Below are 22,973 nucleotides of genomic sequence, written 5' to 3'. Positions count from 1 at the left end.
GTCTCTGATTGGCGCGTTTCCGACAATGACCTGTCCCTTTAGTTCGTCTGATTGGCTCGATGTGACAAACGCAGTGTGATGCCTGCGACAGCAGCTACTGGCGTCGCTGCAGTAGGATTCTGAAACACGGCGGCGCCACCTGAGGAGGAAATTAGCTTCACGTTACAGGTCTAAAGTCATGATTATGAAATTTGCTCCGAAAACAATTTGCGACTCGACCTAAGTTTATTCTTGTTGAGGTTCACAATAGATTTCGTCTACGGCCATAAAGGTCAAATTAAAATTGTGTTTCCACAACTACAGACCAAATCTTCTTCACAAGAAGTGAAAATCCAAGTAATTTCCATTGAACAATATGACAGTAGCATTTGTAGAGACTTAAGCCACTTTGGTATGTGTGGATTGGAACGCATGTGAAGCAGATAGACAGGTTAGGCCAGCGCCGCAGACAAGCTGCTCCAATTACAGTTTTGAGGTTTGCCCTTCCCTTCAGGCCTTCTGTCCTGTTCTTCCACACTTAAAATAGGTTACGTGTAGTTTATAAAACTTCCCTGCATAAACCAGCATACTTTTATCTTCGCCTTGACGAACTGCATTCCCAAGATGCTTATTTTCCCTGCTGTTGATCTGTTGTGTTTTTTTTTCTATTATTTCTATCCATTTAAATTTTATTATTATCATCAAATGACAATACAATCATTCTGCTTTTATACCATTATCAATATGTCACACAATCTTTGACATTCATTTCTGCTCACACACACATGAAAATAATGACACAAGATTCAGGTGTTAACCTGGGTATTTATTGGTTCTTCCTTCTTTCCCTTATTTTTTTTGTTGGGTATCTGTATTTTTGAATGGATGCTGGAAAACCCATTGATTTTTGCATAGGTCTTGTCTCTCAATGGGGTTTGAAAAATCTGGACATCACGAAAACCATGCAGAAATAAGTGAAAGGCACAATCACCATACCAAAGCTAATCAGATACACCACATTTTGTGTCTATATATTTCATTTTTTTGAGGGAAGCGTGTACTGATTTAGATGTAACATGGATCAAACCCCAAGTGTTTTTAAGCTGCCGTCATTTCAGGGAACATAAATCATGAGGAACTCCCCAGACATTCAATGCTTTTCATTGAAAACATCCTATTGTTTGATAGCTTCTCTAACTATGATGGGATATATACAAAGATGAATTACAACTATTTTTTTTAAATATATATAAATACCATCCATCTCCTGCCTCATCTCTTTCTTGTGCACATCATATAAGCTCCACATATCTATAACAACTACATTTCCTAACTGTTTGATGACTTTCAGTCTTAGAACACAACTTGAAATAATCTCCGACACCCTACCGAGAAAACATTTCCTTTCTACCTGACACTGCTGAGAAAGGATGAAATAAAATGAAGGAAAAACAGGAGATATTTGCAGCAGCAGCAGATGGGTTGAACATTTCTTTCTTTTTTTAATGCACAGACAACTTCCACCTGTGATGTTATTACATTTATTTCCATTGTGTTATTGTTTACTGCTGTATGTACCATTTCATTGCAGGTATACAGAATTCAAATTTGTTAGATTTGTCACCTCAGATCCGTCTCCTGCTCTCTCCATATTCATAATAATAGATAAACCTAGTCATTTATGGCAGTGGTTCCCACTGTTTTTCAGGTCAAGGACTAACTGACACATATTTACCTCTGCCGAGGCGAGGCAGATGTTATGTAATCGCCGCCGTTTGTCCGTCTGTCTGTCTGTCCGTTGGCAAGATAACTCAAAATGGTCTGGACGGATCTGGATGAAATATTCAGGAAATGTTACCAGGAACAGATTATTACATTTTGCCGATAATCCAGAAGAGACCCTGGATTCTGGATCGCTTAGAATTTTCCGTTAACATTGCAATCAATGGAGCTTCAAGATTTGTTCCTCATTATCTCTGTTGATTATTCACCAAAGTTTATGGAATTTGACACAGTCATGTAGGGTGGAAGACTCTATCTCACCACCGAATTTCAGCATGATCGGATGCAAAATCTGTTGAAAATACACATCAACTCCGATTCACATTCACTTTTCATGGTTGGTGTATAAAGATACTGACAACAATTCATAACCTTTTGGTGATGATCCAGATCACCATGTGAATGGTGTAAATCTAATTATGAGGGGAATGAGCTGCTTGGGGGAGGTCTGCGCTCTCTGAGTATATATAATATATATATATATATATAGCCAGACTCTCAATCTGTCATTAGTAGACATCAGTTCATATTGTTAGATATTAAACCTTGTTGTATCTCATCCTCACCAGTTTCCTGCAGCTTATGATCTGTTAGGTGGCCCCAGTAGGGGGCAGTGTCGCACATAAACCTTTAGTCTAGTGCTGAGCAAAGAGGTGAGGGAGAGAAAGGATTCTCATCAGTCCCACTGGACATACTGTCATAGACTCAAGTCCTGAGAGGCTTTGACATCGATAGGAAGGTTATATATTGTTTTGCAATATTTACAAGACAAACAAATGACAGATATTCATCTCCTTTTGAATAATTTCTATAGCATTTAACGTGTCAGTACACTTTCTCACACACAATTTGAAATTAAAACAAAAACACAAAAGAAAAACAAGCAGACAGCACACCGCTAAAACTTTGACTCACAATTCGTATGACAGCGCAAACTTACATCCATGTCTCAAATAATTTACAAACATTAGTATACACTTCAGCACCATTGTTAACTATTATTGTTGAATATATATATATATCAGTAAGTTACATCTTTAAATGGACAATGTGAGCATTGGATGTGCTAATGAGAAATGGACGGTAATAAGTATAGAAGTAAGAACGTAATGGGCTACACATCCATGAGCAAGATGATGGTAAGGGAAACATGGGTGTTGTTATGCTCCGAGAAGACATTTCCTCTCCTTTCTCCAGAGAGTGACCATAAAAGGAAATGATGATTCAATAGATCAGACTTCTTTTTGGTGTTCATGTGGAAAACGAAAGATCGCAGCACACACTAGATGAAGATGGCTGACGTGTGCTGGGCACATTGCTTTAGTTTACTCAACACACGTTTGATGAACTTTATACTGTGTGTGATCAACAGAGAGTTTTTTCTTTTTCTTTTCTTGTCTTTTTTTTTTTTTTGGTGACTTGAAAACCCAAAATATACTTTCATTTTGCCTGAAATGGACAAGCTTTCTTTTCTTTCCATGCAGAAAGAGATAAACAAAAAGAAAAAAAAACTGAAAATAAATAATTTAGCAAATTGCCAAACCTAATGATCAGTTAATAATGCAGCAAAACAAAGACTTTCCATAATTACCACTCCACACCTACTCTAACCTGCTGCACCCTGTAACCTAAAGACAAACATTGTGACCTTTCATTTCAATTTCATTAATATTGCTTATCAATATTTGCATTTTTTCAATCCAGCCAAATGAAATGTTGAATCGAGGTATGCTCAGTTACATTTCACTTTCAATCGCATCCCTTTAGACATTACTGATCCTGTAATTCATTTTTATTTATTTTTTATTTAACCAGATTCATAAACTTTTTACTCGTTAGTCTGGTTTGTTCTTTTATGAGAACAAGTAGAAGATGACTTGTTCTCATCTCTCACATCTTGGTTAAGAGAAATATCCCCACATTTGCTCTCTATAATTAAATGGGCCGCTCGTGTTTTATTGCCCTCATCTTTCACTTTACATGTCGACAAGCCAAATTGGGAAGAGACAAATGTCCACAGATTTTCCTCTTGCACTCATCTCTCTAGCGGTATATCTCGCCACAATTTCTGGGGTGGGGTCACATGTAATATGAAACTTCCAAGATGTGATGAGTTGTTTTCTCTGCAAGAGTCTTAGCTTGTCTCTATCTTGCATGATAGAAAAGTTCTAAAGTACACTTGGTCGTTTGAATTTCAAATCATTATAGCCAAAATGTTAGTATTGATTCATGTTATTGAACTAGTGGCCTCATGAAAGAGGAAAAGACAAGAGAAAATATTTGTTCTTTTTTTCCAAAAATTACTGTTGTCAAGTGTGATCAATGCAAAGATTATTTTTTTTCCGTAGTTGTTTGACTACTCTGATGGGCTACCCAGATTTACTCAGAGGCCTTGGTTTTCATAACAGCAGAAGGTGGCTTAAATCAGTTGGAATCAATTAGTGACTAAACAACAACAACAACAACACAAATCTACTGTTTTACTTGTTTTTGTGTGCTATATGATATAATTTGTAAAATGGAAATACGTGTGCAGTGGGCGAATGTATTCAATTATCAATGCCTTTGAGTTGGCGATGCATGCATAATGCCCTCAGCGTAGTCGACTGGGTTGATGGCGAGCTTAGTGGCAGATGTTACGTTTGCAGGGCTGGTGAAGGAAGTGGTTCCTGGTATGGGCTGCATGGCGGTGAACCTGCTCCCTGGTGAGATTTTGCCGTTGGATGCGGTTGCGGCTCAGATGGTGCCGCTCCATGCGTGCTTTGCTGCGTTGCACCCTGGCCAATTGGGTGACTTTGGCCAGAGGTCCAATCTGGGCAGCTGCTCCACGGCTCATCCTGGTGGGCATGGTGCTGCAGGCGGCAGAGACAGTCGGCGGTTCAGCCAGTCTGCTGTGAAGGGAGTTTAAAGTGTGAGAATGTGTGGCTGATGCAGGTAAAGGTTGAGTGTTACCAAGCATAAAGAGATTTTTTTTATTCTCACCTCACACTGCTTGTCAGGCTGACGACGCTTTCCTCGCCCACCATGGACAGGTTGCTGTTGGAGACCATGGACAAGTTGTTTGAGGACACGTACACAGACATGCTGGGGTGCTCGATGAGCAGGTCCTCCATTGGGCTGGCCTCCGCCGTGGCTCCCTCTGCAGTGAAACAGGGGGGAGGGGTGACAAACCAGCTCTCGTCCATGCAGCCTCTCACTGTGCCTGCCCTACTGCTACCCCTGCTGCCCCCACACTCACTTTCAGAACCAGGGGACACTGATGGAGTGGAGGAGGGTGTGGTTTGTCTGGCCTGTCTAGGCAGGGTGATGGGCATGGTGGCACCTAAGTCAGAAATACTAATGCGTGGACAAAACGGGGGCTGAGAGGATGCTACTGCACCTCGCGCCAGACCTTTATGAGTCCTACGGCGCTTGAGAGGCACATTGGGAATGCTGGCCGGGCATTCAGGCCTTGTATGTGTGTTTTGATCACTCGATCGGTTACTGTCTGAAATCGATTGCGCAATAAGTGGGGCTACTTCCTCATGATCAGAATTTTCTGAGTGCAGGGCAACCATGTGATCCGGTATGAGATAGTCAATGAATGCAGATGTTTAAAGTTAATACAAAAGAGGGTCACATACGCACGGACACACATACCAGTGTGGGGAATTCAAGGGCATTTAAAAATAATTGGAGGAAGGGAAGAAGAGGGGTAAGGAAACACAAAACATAAGAGTCACATCATTAGTAGTGTTGACCCTCTGAGAGTTTTGATTATGTCATTTGTTTTGGTTTTACCGAGTGCTTTTTCTTTTTAGTTGCTTTTGATTGGTCGGACTCTGAGTGAGCACCAAAGCAATGCTTCTATCTTAATAATGGCTTTTTTTCCCCCACGATTGAGACAAACAGAAACAAACAGACAACAGATGCACAATGCCGTATGTTCACAGAAGATTATTTGTTTCCATCATTTGATAGACAACATTGCAGCCACGCGGGTGCGCGTCATTGTAGATGTGCAACCAACGCCCTGACTGATTCTTCACCTTGCTCCATCAACCCCAACCTCACATCTGAACTTCAAATGTTGCGCAGCAGGAAAAAAAAAATTGTACGAGAGGACGGAAGTATATCTCAACTATCCACATTTTCAACATAAAAGTCTTTATTGTTGATTTCATCATTTGTTCAACAACAACTTCTCGTTCCAAGGTGAGACTCACCAGGCAAGTTGACAAGCATCCATCCTTCCTCATCGGCCTCTGTCACACAGGGGTTGGGACCCTTCAGCTCAGCTGCTACCTCTTCCACCTCCCCAAACAGCAGGTTGCTCAGACGCTGAAACATGACTGCTTTGTATGGTCAAGTAATGATGACTTTGTCGTCCACAAAGGGAAAATCTGTAGCTGCCTTTTCTTTTAAATGATTTGTGCTAACAAATAACTCGTTGTTGTCCTTGAGCAACTTTTTTTTTCTTCTTTTGTGACTGTCTTTTTTTCAGTTGAAGCCCTTTGCTGGATCTCAGTTTTTTTTGACAAACAAGAGTGGAGAGACTTCTGTAGTGCAAATGTAAGGTTTCACTTGGCTTGGAGCAAAGGCCTGAAAAGTGTAAGAGAGAGGTGGTTAGCATCTGTCAACACATTTTCTTCAAAGATATCTAAAGAAAAGAGAAGTCACCTGCTGCTAATTTCCTCTTTGTAAATCATTGTACAACAAGTCAGCAAGGCGGCTTTGTTTCTCGGAATAATTACAAGATGCATTGCACATAAAAAAAAATAAATCTATTGGCAATGAAACCAGTTGTGTGGCTGTGTATTCAAAATATGAGACGTTGAGAGCCAGAGGGAGAAAATGTGGCAGAAAGCTACAAAGTTAGAAGCCTATTAACAAAACGATCATTATGACCTCATTGGGTAATACTCAGCGCTTTATTAGTTCACAATATCTCACTTTATATCTATATAACCAGTGAATTGAACAAAAAGGTCAATGGTTACATCTTGGGCATTCTGTAAATCCATCCACAATCCCAAGATTTTTTCCCCACAAATTTCTGGACAAACCAAAGATTTCATCATGAGATTATTGAGGTGGCAAATCAAGAACAGCAAGAAAAGAAAAAAAAAGAGGATCAATTGGACTTGAGGTCCAGTTTTAAGAATCATTTTAACATCTGACCAGACAACACATAAAAGGTGCTCTGGGCTTCTTAACAAGACTTTCTCTGCTCATGTTTACAAATGAAACATCTTTCAAATAAAATGAGAACTTGAAACCTAAAAAGTGAAGCAAATTTAAGCAAATTAGCCTATAGACGACGTGAACTAAATATTCACGGTCATTTATAGTCAGTGACATCTTAGCTCTAAGTATAGAATAAAGAATAAATGCATATAGAATAAATAAAACAGGAATTAACACGCTCTGCTGCACATCTGAAAATATTAGTCTTCAAGAAAAAAATAAAATAAAACAGGCGGAGTGGATCCGGTTGGGCGGGGACTCGCGAAATGAAAACAAGATGTACGTGACGTCACTGTCACCGACATTAAAGGCTCCAGCCTACTTGTCGACCGGATGGAATTTTTTTTTTGTTCTGGATAGCAAACACAGGAAAAATGGAAGATGTCACGGTCGCCGAAAACACGATTTAAACACGATATATTTTGGTCGTTGCGTCTAACCCGTTTTTGTTTTCAACACTATGCCGAGAAACATCAAAGTGGAGCTGAAACCCCTTCATGTTACGAGTAAAATAAAAAAAATAAGAACGCGCACAGCAGTAATGTGATTACATGTTTAATACGCTAACATCAGTAACGTAAAAATAAAACATTGACCTCAAACACTCGACAGCCGATTGGCTGCGCGCAGGAGGATTTTGTCAATGGAGTCTCCAGTTAAACTATGAATTATCCGCGTAAACTGTTCATCGGAAGGGTCAAAGCAATGACAGCTGTGGCTCGACAACACGACGGGACCATTATTTCACAGACGGACTATTATATTTGCGCCTCCCTCTGAAACATCAACATCCGCCATCATCTCGACTGCATAATCAGCATTTGCTGCAGTTTACAAAAACACCGTCTGCTGGTCGTCCTGCAGAATTTAGCCCACATCGGACGTGAGGACTGGTGTTTATTTTATTTTATTTTATTTTATTTTAGTATACAGGACGATTTACGCCATCAAAATAGGCTAGAAATCTATTACTGACCTCATAATAGGTCACCACGAAGCAGTCAAAAAATAGCCATTGTAATGAGTCAGTGACCGCCTGTGTAATATAAGATGCTGTAGGTTAATGTCTGATGGTGATTGTCTATTGATAAGAGGACTTCGGTGACAGATGGGAGAACTGTAGCTTGATACCTTGAGAGCTTTCAGCTCGACACAAAACACAGACAGGATCACAAATAGAAGAGAGAGAGAGAAGGAGAAGAAGCTTACCTGCCTTTGCAATGTTCTTCAACTTGTAAACGAGATCTGACACAGTATAAACGTCAATAATTCTTAAAGCACGGCTTAAGATAATTTACAAGTGAGGTAGTTAAAATATCATTATATTAAAAAAATAAAAGACTTTCTTCTTAGAAGAAGGGCTTCGTGTAAAAATATTACACTAATATGTTCAGATTATAACATCTGCAGCCTTTTCTCTCCTCTATTTATTTCTCCCCCCCGCTGAAGATTCTTTCTGTTTATTGCTGCTTCCAGCTGATCCTCGGATCAGAATGTAGAACGCACAAAACAGCTGATTGTGGGAGCGTAATACATTTGGCCACGCCTCTTTCCCCTCCTCCATGAAACAAAACAGCCAATCAGAATATTACACAAGAACGAGCCGGGCTTCTAGGCAACAGCTGTGGGGGCTGGGTCAAACCTGTACCCAGATGGGAATGGCGATTTCACTCAGAAACTGATCTGCGACCAGCTTCTACTTGCGCCATCTGAGCTGTGTGGTGGATGTTAAACTGATCCCGAGTCGTTGTTCACATGGGTCCATAGACAAAGCCTTTATAACAAGGAAAGATAAATGCCTGATGATTGAAGTGATTGTAAACTTAGTAATTAACTGCACTCAGCCACAGAAAGAAGACAAAAAAAAAAAAAAACTGAAATAAAGACAGCATTGAATGTCTATCTACAGCCTGTTTACCCATGTGTATTAGAAAGATAATATATATAACACTGCATTATTTATTTATGTGCTTTTTAATTTTACTTCTTATAAAGCTAAACAATATAAAATTTACTGAAACAAATATTTGTGCCAAAGTTAGATGGTCCAGCTCACAAACAAATTTTAATTCCTCTACCGGGATGCAAGTTATTTTATCATTTCATTTTTAAATAGTGCCCCTTCCCCTCCCCCCCCCCTCAACATCCATCCCCTCACTCCACGGAGGTTATGTGGGCCGGCATGTGTCACTCAATCAATATCAGCCAATCAGATGTGTGTTTTACTGAATGCAGCATTTGAGTAACCAATGAGATGGAGAGAGGCTATGAAAACCCCCTGGTGGCCATGCTTTGAATCTGCAGTCGGTAGAGCTGAGAGGAAAAACCCATTACCTTTAAGCACTGCAGACTTTGCCCACTATTTCTTTTTGTGTTACTACCCGTGTGTTTCTCGAAGTGAGAGGACGTTCTGTGGTGTGTGTGTGTGTGTGTGTGTGTGTGTGTCAGGCAGTATGCCAGGGCATGTTCTCCTTCTTTCATGCTAAAGGAACAGCTATATACAGTAGATACTGTAAATGCAGGTATAAATATACATCGTAAACTTACTCTCAAAAACATTAACTGCGAAATGATAGAGCCCTGAGTGTGAGCCCTGAGTGTGTACTTCAGCATTTGGAAATGAACCAAAAAGTATGCTGCTTTGTTTCAGGACAATGCATTCATGCATGCATTTGAACACATGACTAGACATGAGTCTTCAGTCAGAAATGTCTGAGACTGGGTGCTTTGAATACACCCAATTGAATCAAGTGGCAGTCTGTGGTTATATCAGTGGTGAGTTCATAAATCTGGTAATTGTACTTTCTGGATCACCTGATGGGCGAATATTACCTGGATCCAGAACTTGATGTACGATTGGCCATACGGCGATGACATCGTCATCATTTATGTTCAGTATTATTCGTGTTCTCCATGAGGTCAGAAGCAAAACTCATGAAATTGTCCCTTTCAATAAACAGTAAAAAATAAAATAAAAAGATCACAACCAAAGTCTTGAGGATTCTGTCTTGAGCTGCACCCTACTTGATAATCTATTCAGAACCCTTTAATTAGCACTGGCAATATCCAGACAAACAAACCAACCCTGGCAAAAAACATGACCTCCTTGGCATTGGTGGGAAAAAAAACTGCACCCAAGAGTTGCGTCTCCACATGCCTGTATGTCACTGACTCATGAGTGGATAACTTCTTGTGCCTTGTTATTACCACAAAGATGATAGCACCAGTCACGTACAGCTTGTCCCTTTACAAAGACCGGATAGTAAACTGATAAGGTTTTGGCCTATACACTTACCAGGTGCTAGGCAACACATGGACGCACCCATACTGTCGATACGCAGACACACAATAGACACACGCACACGCACACACACTTATCCTACAGCGATTATGATATCCAAATTCTGGTAACACAGTTAACACACACATTTAGCAGGAACAGTCTGTGCATCTGTCCTCGTGTGAATGTTTGTGTTCTCAAGCTATGAAGAAATCTATGAAGTGCCACTTGACCACACACAGCACACACACACAAGCTATTTGAAGCAAAAGTCATTTTAATGATGTGACCACAGTTGACTTAAATATCCTAAAGGGATGAATACGCTGCCGAAGGACATAAAATGTTTCCATTGTCTTTTTCACCCGTGTCAGGACTTGACTCAAAATTGTCTGTCTTCATGAGATTCCTGCATTTTCCCTTGATGTAGGTGAAAGGTAAAAGCAATCCTTCTCTCTCTCCCTCTCCTCCCTGTGTGTTCATGTTCAACATGACACGCAGCTCTTGCTTTGACAGCATGCCTGTCCTTGCCTCAGATGACAGGGCCAACTCGCTGAATTTTGCATGAAGTTGAGGTCTGAGGTGTGGCGATGGGTGAAATAACTTATGGTGTGTTTACAATTCAAATGGACTGCAAAGTCACGTTTTTGAGAAACAATATTTGACTTGACAACGTGCACCTTCCTTGATTATGCACTAATACTCAAAGTTCTCAATCCTCGGTTGGCTGAATTTTCTAATTACCTCCACTGAGGAAGTGTTTTTTTTAGCTATGCCTGTTTTATTTCTGTTTTTTTTTTTTTTTTGTTTGCCTTCAGAGTTATGCAAAATCCGTTGAATGAATATTCACAAAACTTGGAGTGAGCGTCTTGGTGCTAAACAAACACTATTAAATATGGGTGAGGGTTCAGCTAAAGCAGATGAAGGATGTTATTTAATGTTTTGTGCATGTGTATGATAGTGCATTGATTTTAATGAAAAATATCAGCCATATATAGGCGGCTCTATTATTGAAAGGAACATGGTGTGGATAAAAAAAACAAACAAACAAGAAAATAAGAAAATAATTCCAGATTCATCAGCTGAAAATATGTTTTTATTGGGGATTGTCTACTCTAAAAATCATGGTTGCAGGGCTCTTAGATTGCTATTGATGAATCTTAATTGAATTTAAGGGATCTGTGGGACTTTGGTTGAAGTACAAGCTCTACTGAAGATCATTGTACAGTAACTACATGCAATCTGGCTTATGAGTCTTTATTTTTGGTGCCTCTCTCGCCCCTCTCTTCTCTCAGGACTCTGCCAAAACATTGATGGCTGTGGAAAATGATAAGATGGCAGCCTGAGAAGATACTCGGTCAGACCTTATTTCTACTATTACTACCACCTGAAAAAGGACTGTAGTCATGCAACACTTTTCACACGTCATCCTCTTCCGGTAACGTGTACTGTAACGTCTGGACGTCTGTGGCTGTAGATAACGGATGAACTGCCTCTAATATTACACACAGCCTGTCTGCACACGCTGCTCTTGACAGTCTCAAGTTAACACACATAACACTTATCTGCTCTTCCTGAGTCAACACAGGCCTGACATCATGGGTTCCTCTCACTAATCCTAAAGTCACACAACAAAAACAGAGCTAATATTAACCCGGCCTACTTCCTATACTGGGACCTTCATCTATAGGAATTTATTCTGCAGATGAACAACAAGGTAGGCTCGCATACTTTCACAATGATTTTTCTCCTTCTGGTTCCCTTCTTCAGCACTCCTGCCATGTGTGCATCCTGAGAGTTGGGCCTGGCAAAAACAGGACCTGAGAGTGGTGTCCTTGGCAGGAGTGTGCTGATAAACCCAGCATGAGGGAGGACTCTCAGGGCCGGCGGTGTCTTTCACATTCCTCTGGAGGATGCAAGATAAACATACTGAATATTGAAGACGTAATTTCTCCATATGTCATGATATACAAAGTATCCTTTACCCCCCCCCCCAAGATAGCCTCGGAAGAGAACGTTCAGCTTAGATATGTTCCCTGACTGAATCCAAAACATAACCTAAAAGCTAAAAATAGCACCAAGCAAGGATTACAACAAATAGAAGCGACAGCTTTCTGCCCCGTTATTCTCAGGTTTTCTTTGTGGGGGGGGTTGCACTCCTAAAATAAAGTAACTTACAAATGAATGTGAATTAGAAAATACTGCTCGTAAAAGGGGATTCAAGGTTTGAAATGGGGTAAAGTTGTGACCTGAAGTTACATAACTTGGAAGCAAGTCAGAACAAAAATATCTTGTTTGACTGTCGTCTCCTGTTACAAAACGAAGCTAGACAGCGCTCGGAGAGAGGAGGCAGCTCCTTGTCCCCTGTAGCCCACGCCATTACAGTGCTTTCCATTGCAGTACTGGGATCCAGATCATACTTTGATATACTTGAGTTTATAGGATATTATTGTGTACGTTTTGTCGTGTGCACCCTCAGAATGGCAGAATGTTCTGTTATAGTTGATGGAAATTATCAATCCACTACATTTTCCAGATGTAGTGTAGTGTAGTGTAGTTCTTATCATTTTTAGGAAAATGTGTTCCTTTCTCACAGTTAACTTGTAACATGACTCAGAAATTGTGGGCCTGCCTCTATATCGAATCCAATATCCATCTCTTTAATTAGATCAGTTCCAGTATTTGAAGGCCTCTTCATTGACACGCTCAACCATTCCATCGGGCTGCTTCTACGAAATAGACGGGAATTTTGCAAAAGCAAGCCCTATCTGTTAACGTTAATCTATTACTTCGACCGGATCCGACCTTGTCACCGAGGGGATGTAGCTCAGTGGTAGAGCGCATGCTTTGCATGTATGAGGCCCCGGGTTCAATCCCCGGCATCTCCATGATGTGTTTTTTGTTTTATCGACTATACCCGAGTCGCTTGTTATTCGATGCAAACATAAAGCATAAAACATTTCTCGCAAGAATCTTTTTTTTTTTTTTTTTAAACATACATTTAGTAATAATTCACGCCAACAGTTGGGGCCAGCTTTCCAGTTTTGGCCGCGATAAGAGCTGTCGCCGTTTCACATTTGTGAAACAATATTCGACTCCATGGGAGAATTCATGCAATACGTTACAGTAATCTTCTGGAAAACTGTCCAAAACAGTCACAATGCTGCACCATGTGGAACAAAAAAGATACCTACTTTGAAGAATAAAGCAATTATGACTCAGATGTTGCTATTTCTGCATCAGACACTTCTGTGGCTCCATAACCTTGGGAAGATCAACAGTAGCATTGTTGACTTTTCTCCCCGACTCTGTTTGCTCTCAGCCTGCGATTGCAGCCCTGCTGGGACGACAGGCAGAATCAGGTTTTCAAATGTATGTACTCATTTTCATTTATGTCAAGTACAGGGATGTAGATTGGCATCGAGTCTAAATCATATGACACCATATCTGCCTTTTGACTTTAACCATTAAGGGAAATTGTAATTATTGGTCTTCGACCGCCCCCTGGTGGTTGAATCTGAAAACAGTATTCCTGTAGATCAGTTCATAAAAGGCATGGAGCGCTCATGAAATTTAGTGCCTCTTTTATGAAATCTATGAAGGAGGGTAATGTGTTTTAACAACGTCTGCCCTTTCGAGCGATGCTCTTGACTGAATAATTATTTAAACAGCTATTAAATGCAGCATTTTGTGTTGAAAGTGGCAACAAGTTTGTTGTACTTTATTGAACTGCTCAAGCTATAATAAATAGTTTGTTTTGCCAACAAACCCAATATATCATGGAGGTTGATTATAAAAAAGTAAAATAAATACATTAATAATAATAATAATAATAAAAAAGAAGATCTGAAATCTCTTGTGGTTTTAGCAGAAATGAGCAGTTAAAAGAGTAGCTTTCTGACATTTCATGAGGATTATTGAAAAAACTTGCTCTTCATCAGAAATGCAAGCTTTACTTACTTTACTTTACTGGGGCCATATATTACATGGAATATGGCTGTCAACATCTGCTTTCCAGATAAGGTCAGAGCAAAGATTAATCAGGGCAAAGTCTTCCTCCATGAACAGAGGAAGACTTTATAATATGTTTAGTGTTTTTGTGTGTCAGCAATGGAAAGATATATATTACAATCATTTGTTTAAGGTTAAAAAAAGACTTGCAAATTATGTTTTTCTCTGAGCTTTTAGCACCATATGAGTTTTCTCATATGTCAGTCAGTTAGGCATTTTAACACATACATGTGTAGGTTGTCACAGAACACTAATCAAACAAATGGTTTTAATTATCACCTGGTGATTGATATGGGCTTTTATCTTTCAAAGAGGAAACACCGCACTGAGTGATGGAGACTTCTATTCAGAGGGTATTAAAACATACCTCATTTTCAAAAAGTTCAAAGTTATATATTTTGTTCCTTTCCAAAATACAGAAAATCATTTTTTTCTTTTTTTTTTTTTTTTACAAATCATGTCAAAATTCATATCAAATCAATCAAACAAGGAGTAAATATGTTTTTTTCTTGACAAGTTTCTAATATCTTATTTGAAATATTCCCAAACTATTGTCTCAATACTAATTATCGCACTATTTCCACACAAAACACTGTAAACACTGATACAATATGCAGAGACGAGATGTGCGGAGTTTGTACGTCCTCCCCATGTCGGCTTGGGTTTTCTCCGGATTCTCCGGTTTGCTCCCACCTCAAAAAACACGCAATTCACTTGAATGTATCACACTAACTTGTCCATAGTACGTGAGTTGGTCTGTCTCTGTGCGGCCCCGCGATGCGCTGGCGACACATTTGGGGTGTCCCCCTCCTCTCGCCCACAGCAGAGACACAGATATGCTCCAGCCACACCTACACACCTCATCTACAAGAAATGGATGGATGGATAGGAGCATCATGTTTCTGAATACCTCAAGTGCTTCTTCCACCGCTATCAGTATCAGGTAACACTGTACAGAATACATGAATGCTATTCTCTGCCTTCCATCACTGGTTGCAGCAAGACATTCATGCATTCATTTTGATGAAGCTTGACAACATTTCAAGCTTATGCATTCATTCACATTTCTCTCTTTGAGGACGAATTATATTAAACTGATTGCTAATTTATTAGCTATTGGGATGAGGGCAAGGCACACATAATGCATTTTAAAACTTGTGTTAATTGTTTGGATTGAATATTGGAGCGACTTTTTCAAAGCGTCAATTTGGTAAGACGGATTTCCTCTGAAGGATCGTGTGTTTGTGTCTGATGGAGAAACACCAACAATGAACGTGCGCAGACAGCGGACCTGTGGGAGTGCGTGTCTACACGATGAGCTCAGCATTCCTGTGGGTTAATCTTATCTCCCTCCTGCTGGGCTTTTGGACCGGCCAATGCTCACACATGCATACACACATGTATGAACAAAGACACATGTGGGGGTGAGACAATTACTGCGCTTTGGGAATACTCTGACGAGAATTCATGGCACAATGGTGCCGATTGTAATCACAGACTCATCATCAAGGCTCTTTCAGATTCGACGGGAGCGTTGCTGTGTTGTCACGTCCCCCCTCACGTCGTGAGTTGGGAGAGCATCCACATCCTTTGGATCATCACATGAACAAAGAAGAACTTGATTCAGAGCAATTCTGGAAAGCATCGAATGTAAATCTGCTCAAGCGATTGTCACCTGTCGGCTGAATGCGCTGAATGACAATGCAGCCGATTGTTCAGAGGCCGGCAGCCAGGGACTTCAAATGCAAAACGGGGCTTCAAGATGCGTTTGTGTACTTGGTGCTCGAGCAAAAACATTTTAAAATTCAGAATAGGGGCGAAGGAGGTGGCCTCTTCTCAAACACACTGGTATTTTACAGGAGGTCATCATTTCAGACAGGTAGAAAATACGGGGAGGTGGAATTTTGCAGCACCTCAGCAAGAAGGTCGTGGGTTCAAATCCAAACACAACTCCTCCTTTTCTGTGAGGAGTTTGCATGTTCTCCCCTTCTCTGTGTGGGTTCTCTCCGGGTTCTCCGGCTCCCTTCTTTACCTGAACAATACCTTATTTCTGTTTCTTGTGGCTTTCATTTCTTGACCTTTGCTAGGACCAGACAGCTTTGTATTTTATATACGAGATGCTTTCTAGTTGAAGGAGGGCCAGTGGTGGGTTGGAGCCATGTGGGCCTACGGAGTGGCTCGACCCCGAGGCCAGAGAGGAGAGATCATCCGTTCTGAACAGCAAACGTTCCATGTCTACTCGTCCTCTGTGTATCGTGAGGTCTGCAAGTCGGCCCTGCAGACAAACCGTTTATCTCACAGGAGCTAATTCAACAGTCAGCTGTTTTCTCTCCACTGTGCGTGTGTGTGTATCAGGTGAATATTTCCTGTTGGCTATTGAGAAACAGATGCAAAAACATCCTTCATTATGCTCCTAGTAGTACAAAGAATACTGGTCTGTATACCGATCTGCTCTCCTCCCCCGCGGATCCACAGCTCTGATGACTTTCACGTGTGTCTATTTGCCTTTTGTTTTTACTGCCCCTCTGACCTCCAGTCTGCGTGGCGTCTGCGTCAAAAAGAGCTCTAACGACGTGTGAACTTTTGCGCATGCCGTGACAATGGCGCCTGTAGACAGGTGCGTGCATGCGTGCCCCCCCCCACCTCTTACCCTGACACCGCGGAACATTTGGACTCCTTGCAACGTGAAACTTTCTTGATTTTCACCGACTGAGTGCAGCTGCAGCAGAAGTCAAAAAAATACAAGACGGTCCCTGAACACAGCGTTAACGTCACAAATCATCTTCCAGATACTCTCGATTAAATTACGACAATTTATGCAAAGACTTGAACACAATCGGACTCACACAGCCCCCCCCCCCCCCCCCCCCGCCTCGAAGTCAGTCAAGTGACAATAAAATAAAGTGAAAATTAATAACGCAAGATAAAGTAATACGGTAAATGAAAATTATGACGTCAATCAATCAATCAATGACGTTTGACTTGTATAACCAAAATTCGCAAATGTCAATTTGCTCCGGAGGGCTTTACAATCTGTGCAGTGCAAAACCATCGAACCGGGTGATGATGATGATGAATATATTTATTAGATAGAATGTTAGAGTACAAGTACAGTCACACAGTAGCATGTATTACAGTACAAATAAAGTCAAACATCCTGTCTAAAAGGAGCATTTCAAAAAAGCCCTTGCGGTCTTGTTTCCGTTGAAAGTCCTTCGTACATAAATCATCCACAATTAACAATACAAATTTAACAATACAAATAAAAATAAAACCAATATTAAATTACTCAAAATGAGGGAAAACTCCATAAAAACCCAACATGGAAAGAACACACAATAAAAAAAAGTACAGGCCAAAAACAAACGTCCGTGGCGGTCGAACTGCAACCAGGAGCAGGTTGGTGGAAAGGTGCGCACAGGTGCAGTCCAGGAAACACATAGAAATCCACGGCAAGGATTTCGCCACGACACCGAGAAGCTGAGAAACTGTAAGTCAGCAGTTATTGTCACGAAAAACGAGTCATGGCAAAGTAAAAAGACAAGGAGGCGGTCAGCGCGTCATGAGGACACAATGATAACAAAAATAATAGAGGTGGAAAAAACAACTCGAATTAAAATGGATTCATTCACAATATGTGGAAGCAACAGTTAGTCTTTATCTAAATGGACTTATCTGCCGCGGGAACAGTGGGGTCTGTTGTCAATGAGTGCAGTGTGGTGCGTTCAGGGGCGCACAGAGAACCTCCTGCACCTTCTCTATCACCGGGGTGCAGACGCACCAAAGAGCCAAGTGTGTGTGTGTGTGTGTGTGTGTGTGTGTGTGTGCGTGCATGCGTGCGTCAGTCCACTCGAAACCTTACAGGCACAGTCGCATTTTAATTCACTTTAATTCACGTTTCTCCATCATTGCAGAAAAGTGTGTAGAATTGATATTGAATGCGTTTATTATTATTTTTTAAAGCCGACAGAGGGCGCCCAATCATAAATGTGTTCTTAAATCTTAAATAGTATCTGTATCCTCAATGTGACTGGACAGCGGAGTAATTCACCAGATGTGAGGAAGATGATGAAGGTGATAAAAAATGTTGATTGATGAATGCGGCCTGCTTTGTGTGCACAGACACGCACACGCACACACACACATTCTTATGCACCTTGTCAAGTATACAAAAGCCGTCTCCTCCGCGCGTTCATTTGAATTGCACACCTGATGAAAGTGAGCGCGCAGCGCGCTATTAGAGCTGTTTTAAAAAAGGACAATTGCATTAGCGTGTTGCTGCTGCTTAAAGCGCATTGGTCACCTGTGGTGCGGGGGGGCTGGTGGCGCCCTGATCATCACGGGGTGTGTCTTTGCCCCCCCCCCCCGCTGCTTCTGCCCTCCGGTTACTATATGAGGGGGCAACTTTTGAGATGCGCCCCTACACGTTAACTCCGGTGCTGATCCCTCCGACACTCTCCTCTTGCTGTGCGCGTGGACGCGTGGACCGGCTGAAAGCGCGTATCCTCCTCGGCTCTGAGCGCAACTCCGAAGAGGAAGTAGATCGTAAGTTGGAGGAGCCAGATCTCAACATGCCTCGGTCGTTCCTGGTCAAGAAGTACTTTTCCAATAAGAAGTCGTGCTACAAGGAGAGTTCACTGGAGAGCCAAACCGGTAAAGTATTTATTCTGCCTTCCTTTATTTATTGGAATTTGTCGTATTCTATTTGTCCCACTGAGTAAATCTCAGCCAGTCAGGGAAAACAAAACTTGACTTGAAGATGCTGATCAGACCCCGTTCGGAACATGAGATGGACATTTTCTAGCTTCCTGGATGCTTCACTTGACAAATGTGGTCATTGAAAAGCCGGCGAGATCAGTGTTGGGTGTAAAAACACTCCCAAGAATGAAAACGAGATTAGATCAGTGCTTAATTAGATTATCTGCTCAGTTTAAGTGACCTGACTTCTTTTCCCGTGCGTTCCCAGCTTTGGTCCCAGAGAGTTTTCCACGGGCCGAACTTCCAACCCAGACCAACAGCTCTGCCTTGACGTGCTACCCCGTACCAACGCTGCTCTTCAGCTGCATCGACGCCCTGCCCGCACCCCTCTCCCCGATCACTCCCGCGTCCCTGTCCCCGTCTCCACGGGGCCCTCTGGACCTCAGCAGCTCTCCTGCAAGCAGCAGCGCAGAGGACGAGGAGGATGGAGGACGCACTTCAGATCCCCCCAGCCCAGATACCACCCAGCACGTATACGGCTGCGTGCATTGCAATAACACTTTCAGCAGCCTCTCAGCGCTGTCCCACCACCATCAGCTGTCCCACATACTTCCGGTGCAGCAGAGCCCGTCCTTGCCCGCTGACGTCCCTGCACGGCCGGCCTTCCACTGCAAACATTGCCCCAAGGAGTACACCAGCCTGGGGGCTCTAAAGATGCACATCCGCTCACACACTCTGCCGTGTGTGTGCCCCACGTGTGGCAAGGCCTTCTCCAGACCGTGGCTGCTCAGGGGACACATTCGTACTCACACAGGTACGTTTCGAGAGTCTTGTGCAAGAGATGAATACATCAATTCCCAGAGTCTGTCACCTTCTGAATGTAACGGCTGTTTTTACGCTCATTCATTGATATTCATTGATGTTTAAGCAAATGTTAGTGCTTAGCATGGCACAAACTAATCTCAGGTGGCCTCACAATGTTTACGCATGATAAAGACCAATCTGCATTAAATGAGTTAGAGCAGTGTTCCTCCTCTTTTGTTCCTTATCGGTGGCTCATTTTAAAAACAATGACCCCCGGGGGCAGACCTTTTGGGCTGCTGAGGTGTCTCAGAGATGTAGCGTTTTCATGCCGCTAAAAGTTGTGCCCTTCTTTCTTTCTTTCCAGGTGAGCGCCCCTTTGCCTGCCAACTCTGCAGCCGAGCCTTCGCCGATCGCTCCAACCTCCGCGCCCACTTGCAGACCCATTCTGAAGTAAAGAAGTACCAGTGCAGCTCGTGTGCTCGCACCTTCAGCCGCATGTCCCTGCTGCACAAACACAATGCCTCTGGCTCCTGCCCTGCGTCGTAGACACATACACACATTCCACGCACTGCTCTCAGGAGCCAGTTGATGCTGCATGTTGGCTTGATTCCCTATGGAAGGAGCCACAGAGGAGGTTGCACGGGTCGGTGCCAGCCAGCTCACCTGCAAAACCATGATGGGACTGAAAACTGGACTTGTATTGCGTTTTAGTACATTAGTACTTTTTTTCATCCACAGTGCTGTGTCTTGTCACTGGTGTGTGTGTGTGTGTGTGTGTGTGTGTGTGTGTGTGTGTGATTTGAGGGCAGCTGGACATGCAGTTAATTCCCAGGAAACTCCTATCGGTGCCGGCCGGTCCGGGACTCTGGCTACGTTGCAGCTGCTTGTGTGTGTGTGTGTGTGTGTGTGTGTGTGTGTGGGGATGTCATTCCTCACCATACTATACATGCATGGTGTGTGTGTTGAGACAGCTGCAAGCGTGGTGCGCTGTGGAGGAAGGGCGCTGAGAGATGTGTTAGCTGTGGCCTCGACAACAGGTGACCCGCGTGTCACACCCGTTGTGTGTCGGGTTATGAAAGGACCACTTTAACTTGACCAAAGACACAACTTGCCTTCACTGATACTGCCATTTTTACAGTCTTTTATTATGAATTTCTTTTCTTTTTTCTTTTTTTTACAAATGCTTGTTGAAAGTTCAAATCATTACTGTCCTTCTTCTGTAAAGTAAATAAAGGTGTTTTAAATAAAAGGTCTCTGCTGTGCTCAACATCTATTAAGTTTTCAACAGGTATTGTATTAAATCATCGCTCATTGTATTAAATGAATTCACCTGGACAGACATGACAGTGGGGAAAATAGAGCTGTGTGTGAGGACCAGCGGCGAGCTTGTGGGCTGATGAGTGATCCGGGTAACACCTGCATACACCTGCCAGCCACACGTGCACACATGGAGAACACATGCAGCTAGAGCATGAAGGTGGGAGGCGGATAAGAGCGAGCATAAATAAGACGCTGCACAGAAAGGGAACAGTCGGGGCTGCCACGGTGAGGGACATTTGTGCTGAGAGTGGGACTCCCAGTGACCCACTTCCTGCTGTGGAAATGACCACAGACGGAAGGAAAATCCCCAACTTGAGACTGACAATAAAAAAAAAACACAAAAAATTATTTATATTGTCATTCAGCGTTAGCCACTGCAAACACATCAAATTAAACTTGATTTACACCCAAGTACAAAGTGCCCCTCGAAACAATCATACACATGCAAGTATAGGAGCCTCATAGCATGCATTTTTTTTTTTGTGGTGGGGGGCTTGCCCAAGGGCACCTCGGCAGTGCTCTGGACGTAGACTGGTCCCTCTCCAGCCACCAGCGCACGCCCCATATTTCACCTGGTCCGGGACTTGAACCGCTGACCCTCCGGTTCACAAACCCACTGAGCCGCTGCCGCCCCTCGGAGAGTTTGGACGGAGCTGACAGAAGCTCAGGTCTGACACAGATATCCCATAGTTTGTGAAGCCCATCTGCTCTGCAAGGCCAAAAAAACTCCGGTTACCTTGCGGGAACTTTTGAAGCATGTCTGCTAATGAGCCACTATAAGGCTGAACATATGGAAGCAATGTGTCTACAGTCCCCATTGCCCTCTTGACCTGCGCACACTGACGCCGGCATGTCTTAGTGAGGTAACAACCTGCTTCCCCCCCAATAGCCTTCAGCCTGGAGAGGTGGCTGTGAGGCGAGGGGGGTGGCATGTGTGTGAGGAGGTTCTCTAAAAGCTTTGGATCAGATTGCATGAATTCGCTTGCCCACTGTGGGTAAATAGCACCCAGATGACTGCATGCATGCACAAGCACATGTGCACACTCGCACGGGACAGCTTGAATGGAGAGCGGCACTTTGATCGACAGGGACATTCATTCGTCTGCCTGAACCTCTCAGGCTGTTTTTTCAGGGTGAGAAGGGAGTCATTTAGCTGCTGCACACCTACACAGGTGACTCAGATGTACAGGCCACAGGGGACTGAGCCCAGCCTCCATCGCCACAGCATCTCGTTTGGGCGGCACAGAGGAGCGGCCGCCGGTAAAAACACGAAGAATGACAAAAAAAAAAAAAATGCAAATCAAAGAATACTTCAGAGCGAGAAGATATTCCACTTTCTCTAAGCATCGCCTCCAAGGTTTTGTCACAAAAGCATGCCGCCAAACAGACTGTCATTTCTTATGTTTCGGCCGTTTTGAAATTTAACTCTGACATCTTGCTGGGGGGGGGGGGGGGGTACGTTTTCAGGTTTGCAGTGTGTAGGAGGCAGTCTATCACTCTGTAGCTTTGAGGCAATGAGATCACTGGATATTGAGCTCCCTCAAAGTGTTTTAATGTTCGCATCGTCACGCATGCAGCCCCTGACTAATGTGACATTCCTGAGCCATTAGTGACAGACATACAATACCATCATTTAACAAATAAGAGAGGACTGCTCTGTGTGCTGCTCTTGAATCAGTCATAATTGAGATGTTTTATTTTCCTTAACAGGAAATAAGGTTATGACGAGCTGCTTATGCAACAGAGGGCATTCAATGTAATGTTCCAATAGAAAGCGCTGTTGCTCTCCTAAATGAAAACAAAAACAAAACAAAACAAAAATGAAATACAGAAGTTCCTTATTTCAAAATCTACAGTGCATTGAAACTTTAGA

General features: G+C 42.6%; 2 protein-coding genes and 1 non-coding gene across 3 annotated transcripts; 2 read left to right on the top strand and 1 right to left on the bottom strand.

The window, feature by feature from the left end:
• Nucleotides 1–4,250: 4,250 nt before the first annotated feature.
• On the bottom strand, nt 4,251–8,459 carry tp53inp2 (tumor protein p53 inducible nuclear protein 2). The gene is made up of 4 exons (XM_068751593.1): nt 8,197–8,459; nt 5,967–6,342; nt 4,744–5,299; nt 4,251–4,652 (listed from the first exon to the last, which is right to left on the bottom strand). The coding sequence occupies exons 2-4, from the start codon at nt 6,088–6,090 to the stop codon at nt 4,385–4,387; spliced, it is 948 nt and encodes a 315-aa protein (XP_068607694.1). The 5' UTR covers nt 6,091–6,342; nt 8,197–8,459; the 3' UTR covers nt 4,251–4,384.
• A 4,624-nt stretch (nt 8,460–13,083) lies between these two features.
• trnaa-ugc (transfer RNA alanine (anticodon UGC)) lies at nt 13,084–13,155 on the top strand. Its single transcript has one exon. It is a non-coding gene; the product is annotated as a tRNA-Ala (tRNA).
• Nucleotides 13,156–18,849: 5,694 nt separating this feature from the next.
• On the top strand, nt 18,850–20,326 carry snai1b (snail family zinc finger 1b). Its single transcript, XM_068751254.1, has 3 exons — nt 18,850–18,931; nt 19,245–19,790; nt 20,145–20,326. Exons 1-3 carry the CDS (start codon nt 18,850–18,852, stop codon nt 20,324–20,326), a joined length of 810 nt encoding a protein of 269 aa, XP_068607355.1.
• Nucleotides 20,327–22,973: the final 2,647 nt, after the last annotated feature.

Source organism: Brachionichthys hirsutus, chromosome 2 (assembly GCF_040956055.1).
Source record: "Brachionichthys hirsutus isolate HB-005 chromosome 2, CSIRO-AGI_Bhir_v1, whole genome shotgun sequence".
Classification (NCBI taxonomy): domain Eukaryota; kingdom Metazoa; phylum Chordata; class Actinopteri; order Lophiiformes; family Brachionichthyidae; genus Brachionichthys; species Brachionichthys hirsutus.
The sequence above is the reverse complement of the archived record's forward strand: the minus strand, read 5'-3'. Positions and strand labels throughout refer to the sequence as shown.

Excerpts from the sequence above, each read along its gene's own strand:
- tp53inp2 (XM_068751593.1), bottom strand. The coding sequence starts at position 6,090 with ATGTTTCAGCGTCTGAGCAACCTGCTGTTTGGGGAGGTGGAAGAGGTA. Across the intron at positions 5,300-5,966 it reads GATGCTTGTCAACTTGCCTG|AAAATTCTGATCATGAGGAA; the intron begins GTGAGTCTCACC and ends CCCTGCACTCAG. Across the intron at positions 4,653-4,743 it reads AGCCTGACAAGCAGTGTGAG|CAGACTGGCTGAACCGCCGA; the intron begins GTGAGAATAAAA and ends CTCCCTTCACAG.
- snai1b (XM_068751254.1), top strand. The coding sequence starts at position 18,850 with ATGCCTCGGTCGTTCCTGGTCAAGAAGTACTTTTCCAATAAGAAGTCG. Across the intron at positions 18,932-19,244 it reads TTCACTGGAGAGCCAAACCG|CTTTGGTCCCAGAGAGTTTT; the intron begins GTAAAGTATTTA and ends GTGCGTTCCCAG. Across the intron at positions 19,791-20,144 it reads ACACATTCGTACTCACACAG|GTGAGCGCCCCTTTGCCTGC; the intron begins GTACGTTTCGAG and ends CTTTCTTTCCAG.